The following is a 7119-nucleotide window of genomic DNA, read 5'->3' on the forward strand; positions in this document are numbered from 1 at the left end:
CCCCCCCCCGTTTTTTTTTAATAACCCCTTATTTGATTACACAGAACAATAGTCTCACAAAAATTGACTGATACGGGGCTTCACAGTCCAGACACAGTATCCCCGTTCTTGCTGTTGTACTGCTGTACAGATCTGTGCTATTCTAACTGACAGAACAGGAAGAAAAAAGTTTCCTACAAATTTTCAACTTCTTGCAGTTTTTCTCGAAATTCCATTAAAGTATATCATTAGTGTTTTTTTCCCCATTATAAATATGGTTTAAAATTAGTGTGTATCAACCCTAATTTGGTGTTTCAGCACATGTCTATTTTTAGGACAGAAGTATTCCTATTGAAGTTACTGGGACTATTTGTTCCTTTCTGCATACTTCCTGATCGTTAAATCTGTCCCAGTTCATAGAAAAAATCAAATCTGTAGGTACGTCCAGGCCCACCTGTCTTTTAAATAAGCAGAGTAATTTCCATGCCCAGAAAAGTCAACAGACAAACTCCTACTGATATTAACAGGTCTTAGATGGGGACCATACTGTAGAGGAATTATATCCCTGGGTAGTTTATTTAAATGGGATACACACATTATCAATTAAAAAAAAAAAAAAAAAAAAAAAGAAGAACAAAGCTGCAAGTGCAGAAAGTGGAAGAAAAATGCTTTATAAGAAGATACAGAGGGGCTGAGAGAGGCTCCTGCAAGTGACATGGCACAAGCTAAGGTAGATTATGCAAGAGAAGCGCTATTATAAGAAATGTGGGCAGCAAACTGTGTTACAGTTGATGGACAAGGACTTTCAAATCTGGGACATAAAAGGGGAAAAAAAAAACAAAGTGCTATAAGAGAAAGCACTGCATGATTGTGTCTATGTACTTGCATCATTACATTAAATACATCAATAAGGCAGTAAAAATAAACAGGGAGCCTTACAGCTGGATTTTGCTGTGTCACTCCAAGCCTGCAGAGCACGTCTCCTTTGTCACTGATTGCCCACAGCGCTACTGCCTCTTCATCATCTGCATCTGAACTGGGAATTATGGAGATGTCCCACAGGGTAACAGGAGGCACTTCCAGCCATGGCCCGCTGGTGACTATCTTACATTTTCTGAAGCAAAAAAACCCCAAACCCATCAGAAGTACATACTTTCTATAACTGAATTTTGTTTCCTGGTCCGTTGTTGACTTCAGTGCAAACAATCCTGAAGTCTTTCCATTAAGCAGGTACAGTAACTATTAGTATTTTTAATTTGAAAGGGGTTTGCAACAATCAATCATATTTTGCATCAGGTTTTGAATTCTGACATATTACCGATTTCTCAAAGCTTCTGTTTTTAAACAAAATGTTACTTTACAAAACCAAGGCCACCTAAGAAGTCTCCGGCTTGTGCTATACTGCTCCCTAGCTCTCTAAAATGTACTGGGCAACACCTGGATAATGAATATTTGACCCCAGCTGAGAATCCTCTTCCAGACAGAACTCCACACCTGGTTCATTCCTTCTTCTGTCTTGGTTAAGGGACTCATTTTATGATTAGTTTTTTGGTGGGCCCTGTTAAAAAGCTATGTAGCATCTTGAGGAAGGCAGAGATAAGGCAGGTCTAAATTAAAGAGCTGGAGGTAGGTCATTCTGGGAATTGGTGTATTTTTTTCTGTGGAAACAGCAACAAAAGTAGTGCTGTCTGTTAGGGAAATTATCAGATTCTATCATCACAGCAGTAATTTTTGTGTATGAACAATGTCCTAAAAAACTCAGGACGTTGCTCTCTTCTCCAGTTCTGAAACACTGTATCCAGCCCTGAGCTGGTCCCTATTTGTATTCAATTTTCAATTGGTAGTTAAAACAAGAGGAAAGGTTTAGGCTTGAGGGTAGCTTACTTTATTTCAAGTTGTTTATTTTATTTCAAGTCACCATTCTGATGACTGCATGTTGTTTGTTTTGTTGCAAATCCTAGAACAACAGCAGTTTGATGCTTCAGGACCTTACTTCAAAGATTTTTGTTCAAGGGCCCAAAATACTAGCTTTGTAGACTCAATAACAAACAGAACAATGTGGAACTGTAAGTTCAGAGCAATTTATTAGCATAGCCATTAGATACTCTAGTATAGAAAGCACAGAAAAGCTGGAAAAACAGTGAATGCACAGACCTTCCCTGCTTAACAGAACAGACTATAGTGGCAGTTTGCTGTTTTCCCGGTTCCACCTGAATATAGTGTACTGTAACTTAAATGGGGTTGGGATTACCTGTGGCCTAGGACACAGTATGTGGAATTCTACATTAAAACTATTAATATACAAGACATATTACCAGTTGTTACAACTGACCTAGTATGTACCAATATATCTAGACTCTACTATTCGTTAATAATTTACCATGAGGAAAATCAGATACAGAGAATAATGAGCTCACTTTTATCAACAGATCCCACAAAATTAAATAGGGTATCTACCTGCAAAGGTTTAAATTAAAGCCATAATGCTAAAGATCATCAGCTTCTCAATTGGATAGGTTATTTACTGCAGGTTTCTTTACTATTGCTTTTGGTGATTGCATGAACGAGACTCTTCCCCTCATAACTAAAGGAGACTTCTAGGGAACAGTTAGCATTCAAGTTCAAAACTTTTATTTGTATCTTAGTTCCTCACCTTGCCCAGCGCCTCCGTCGGACAAAGTCTTTCATTGTCTTGTGACCATGGTAGGACCTACCAAAACAGATTTAAATAGGTGTTCATGAGGACGTCAGAGCATCTCCCAATTCAGTGCCAGCCTGAGAGCACTGTCTGTGTATCTGCCCACCAGACATGCCTGCTGACTTTAAAATGTTTGAAACTATAGTTTGCTAAGCTCATCTTGCTGCCCTACCTCCCTGGCAAATTTCAGTGTTTGCATCCCCATAAAAAGGGAGAAATCAAGGCACACTTCTCCCTGTTAAAGCACAGTTAATGTACAAAACAGCAAACAAGAAAAAATGTGGGCTTAAGTATGGCATTTGCCTGCTAGTATTTGAGGTAGAAGAAGGTATCTCCTTACGCTGGAAAGTCTGCTGCGTACTGCCAGCCTTCCCGATCAGTTCCGCCTGAAGTATTAAAGTCAATGTACCAATCGGATACCTATTGTCAAAAGGAGACAATAACAAGCACAATCAACACCTAATGTATAACAAAAATAACCTCCTCTGCTATTTCCCTCCAGCTTTTAGAGTGCAAAAACTTGCTAGGAACCTTCTAATACTTGGAATATAAATTTATACATAGGTTCCCAAGTCTTTTTAATTCAGGGTCAGAAGAGAAGTTTAAGTCCCAATAAACAAAAAATCCCACTCATTCCCGCTTAACATTCTTTTGATTATGGCAGAGTAGTGCTATTGTATAAATGGGGAAACCAAGATTAAATATTACAAAAAATCCAGGAAGAAAATTTGGGTGTCACCTAAGCCCGTTTTGTATCCTACTTGCTGAGCCTTGTCTTCTTAACAAAAAGACTTTCAAGACAAAACTTACCCAAGACCACTGCGGGGAAGGAGGCTTGGTATTGATTTTTGTGCAAAAAAAATGCATCGCTCCACATGTATCTGTCTGTGGGCAGACCTCTGTGGTGAAACAGTGTACAAGGAATGCAAGGTCATTTACAATAGAGAATTTAAAAGGGGAGGGAAGAAATGCCTATTTGTACCACTCACAACTTTCATACACAAAACAGTCTTCCATCATAAATCTCTGTATTTAGGAATATAATGGGAGTGATGAGGGTAGTGGGAAAGAATCTGTACCACTGCTTCCAGTTACACCAAACTTGAGGACCTTGTAAACTTTTTCCTGTATATTCCTCACTGCTCTTTAAAATTGGAAGGTGAATCCTGAGTTCCTCTGGCATAAACACCCATGTATGCGAATGCTTTTTCAAGACTTCTGTTCAGATTCAAGGACCCAATTTATTTAGTTCAGTATACATATTGTGCCAAATATAAGAAGTTTGCTGTATGGCCTTGATGACAAATTATGCAAGCAGGCACACTTTGTGCAACTCACAAAGCACAAATCTGTAATGTTTTGCTACAAATGCATTTTGAGTGGATCATTACAAATTTAGAAAATTGAGAAACACTGCTCCTTCCATCTCAGGTCAACAATAAATGTTGGAGGAGACTGAAGACAGGATACCTGTAATAACTATTCTGAAAAGCTAGAACAAACCCTGTGTTTCACTTGACAGTAGTAAAAAATTATAGTACATAAATACAATAAATAGAGTAAATAACCTGCTGCTATATCCAGTGACGGGATTCCACCGTTGGTTCTCATAGATGTAAACACATTTCACATCTGACTGCGTATAAATGTTATCAGCACTACTGGCTAGTCCTGTGAGAAATAAATGATTTGGTTTATAGTAAAGCTAAACCTTGAAGACGCTACATTTTAAATTCTAATATCCACAGTAATATTGCTGATTATCCTATTTCTCACTTTTAAGTTGAAAATATAAATATAAAACCTGCAAAATATAAAAATAAAATATAAAAAAACCCCTGCAATACCACTTCCTTTCTGATGTGTGGCCTGTTCACTGTATAACCCTACGTGTTAGTTAGGCTGAAGGACAGCTGCCACAGCTTGAATAGCTGGCTCAGTCAGGAAGGTAAGTGGGAAACGTGCACACCGCAGTAGACCAATTGTCCATACCTTGAATGAAGCCGCCTCCGTATCCACCAGTATACACCCAAGCTGTGTGATCGTATCCTATGCCCCACACTATGCCTTGGTTATTGCACTCTATCAGTCGAAGATGACCTCCAACTTGACGCCAAAACCTGCCAGAAAAAGGACAATGTTTTACGTTTACACCACATCTATCAGGAACGTACACTTTCCCCTCTTACAACTCAACAATCTTAAGGACCTGCAACCTTACATGCATGTTTGTTCAATCTCTGTGCAACTTGTAAGTGAAGGCAGTTGCCACTTGAAAGCATTTCCCTCTGAACAACTACTGAAAAGTTAGCTGGAGGGAACCTGTCTGCCTCCACTTGGAATTTTCACGCTTTTAAGTATTTTACTTTCCTTTTGTTTTATGGCTTGTATTTTTTATAGATTTTTTTTTTTTTAATTTTTTTTAAACACTAGTTAGGATGATCTTGCCACAATCTTTACATCTTAGTGGCCAACAACTGTCTCAGCTTTAACTTCATCCTCTTTTTTTTTAAAATCTAGGAATTGCCTTTATCTAACAAGGAAACAAATGGTTTATCTATTTGCTGTGAAGCTTTGTAAAAACAAGGGCTTTAATTCTTCCTATTCTGCTAATCTTTGCAGGTTAATCCTTTTCTGAGGCTTTACACAACGAGTTGGCCATGGTGCTTTTCTGGGGAGGAATGGGGAAAACAGAGATTGCAGAGGAATATTTTAGTTATCAGAATGGCTGGAGATCATCTAGGTTATGGATCCCGCAAACTAAGATGCAGGAGCACATCAGCTTTGTGATTTGCCAGATGTTGACAGTGCTCTACCTTGAAGGAAAAGGACTAAAGGATCTCTCAGGTATTATTCAAAGACACTTTGGGCAAGTAACTTGAAACTGGGGGTATTTTTAAAATTGAAGATTGGCCTTTAACCCACCAGTTCTGAGGCTGGTATTTTGCTCCTTGAAGAGTTTGCAGTACTATATTGACCTAGGTGTAACAGAAGCTGTAAAGGAGCTGCTTCTGGACTGTAGTGACTATGGAGGGCTGAGAAATTCAGATTTCCTGACTCAAATTAAAAGCTCAAATTACATTACAATTAGAGTGAATAGGTTTACTTTTAGTCTAGCCCATCTCTTAATTTAAATAATTATGGTATTAAAGATGCAATCACAAAAAAAAAAAAAGGAATCTCAATAAGAAAGGCTTTTGAAATCGCATGAATAGCTCCAGCATCTAAGAATTAAAATATTGGTGAATTTCTTCAGATGTACTTATAAACATGAAGGCAGCCATTAACTTTGTCACTGACAGACATCTGCAGTGTACTTTACACTCCAACAGCCCATCAAAGCCACTGACTTGACATGGAAGATAGTCTTTGCTGGATGGCATCCCGAGCAGAAAGAGCAGCTTCTGAAACCTCTTACATTTGATCGCATGGCATCGGTTGTGGTCCAGCCTCCAGTTCAGGACTCGGCTCACTGACAAAGATATCTCCTTTACAAGTAACTGACCAAATGGCATGGTGAGAAGGAGGGCCTTGAATCTGTCTGCTTTCACAACAGGACATGTTCAGCAAAGACAGCTACAAAACAAGAAGCAGAGAACCAACAGCTCCCATTTACAGTGAGATCCAAAATTTCCACAGATGTTTCAGTATTAGAAAATGAAGTTTTACTTTTGCAGGTTCTTGCAAATCAGCAAAGTGAATTAGCAGCTTTTTCTCAAAGGCACTGAAATTCAGTGTTTTAGAAATTATTGACACAATCACTGGAACCAATATGGTTTGCAATATCTGATCATTGTGAAGAATCTTTCAGGTTTTCCATTGCTTCAGTGTATATGTGCCTGCCTGCCTATACATAAGACTCACTACCACAGTGAAAACAGGTAACAGGCCTTCTACCAATGCAGAAGAATAGACTATCTGAATGAAACTCCTACCTCATTTGTACCATAATCTATATCTTGTGATAGGAAGGGAAGGAAAACCAATATTGGTTTTACTGCGGATAACTGCAGCATCAGAAATTGTGCAAACTCCTGAGGAGACAGGAAGCCTCAGGTGCCTCTAAATTTAAATACCTAAATTGCAAAATAGATAAGTAGCCTAGATACTGTAAATGTAATGCTGAGATTTCAGAGACTACCTTTTATGTTTTATTTCAGATATTGCCAGCTTGAAATGAAAAATTCACAGAATTACCCAGTCATGCATTTCTTGCTCTGTTGAGGCTGCCAGGCGGATTGGCCATCGCTGCTTTGTCCTTTCAGGTGTATACAGCGCAAAGGAGTGTTTGGCTTCATTCAGAACTTCAACTATAATAGTGACTTCGTTCAGGAACACGTGTATATACTAAGACAAGAGAAAAAAAAAATTGTGACTACAGCAAACTCAGATATACCATCCTCAGTGCCAGCATTTTTCCACTTCAGGACTATGAATGAGGC

General features: G+C 38.6%; 1 protein-coding gene across 1 annotated transcript in view; it reads right to left on the bottom strand.

The window, feature by feature from the left end:
- The window catches only part of TECPR1 (tectonin beta-propeller repeat containing 1), a 21711-nt gene that overhangs the window by 3149 nt on the left and 11443 nt on the right, over nucleotides 1-7119 (bottom strand). The window contains 9 exon segments of the mRNA XM_010084823.1: nucleotides 919-1093; nucleotides 2633-2689; nucleotides 3018-3097; nucleotides 3488-3536; nucleotides 3538-3576; nucleotides 4246-4348; nucleotides 4670-4797; nucleotides 6096-6253; nucleotides 6875-7024. Coding sequence (XP_010083125.1) covers nucleotides 919-1093; nucleotides 2633-2689; nucleotides 3018-3097; nucleotides 3488-3536; nucleotides 3538-3576; nucleotides 4246-4348; nucleotides 4670-4797; nucleotides 6096-6253; nucleotides 6875-7024 — 939 coding nt within the window.

This window comes from Pterocles gutturalis, unplaced genomic scaffold (assembly GCF_000699245.1).
Source record: "Pterocles gutturalis isolate BGI_N339 unplaced genomic scaffold, ASM69924v1 scaffold15050, whole genome shotgun sequence".
Lineage (NCBI taxonomy): Eukaryota > Metazoa > Chordata > Aves > Pterocliformes > Pteroclidae > Pterocles > Pterocles gutturalis.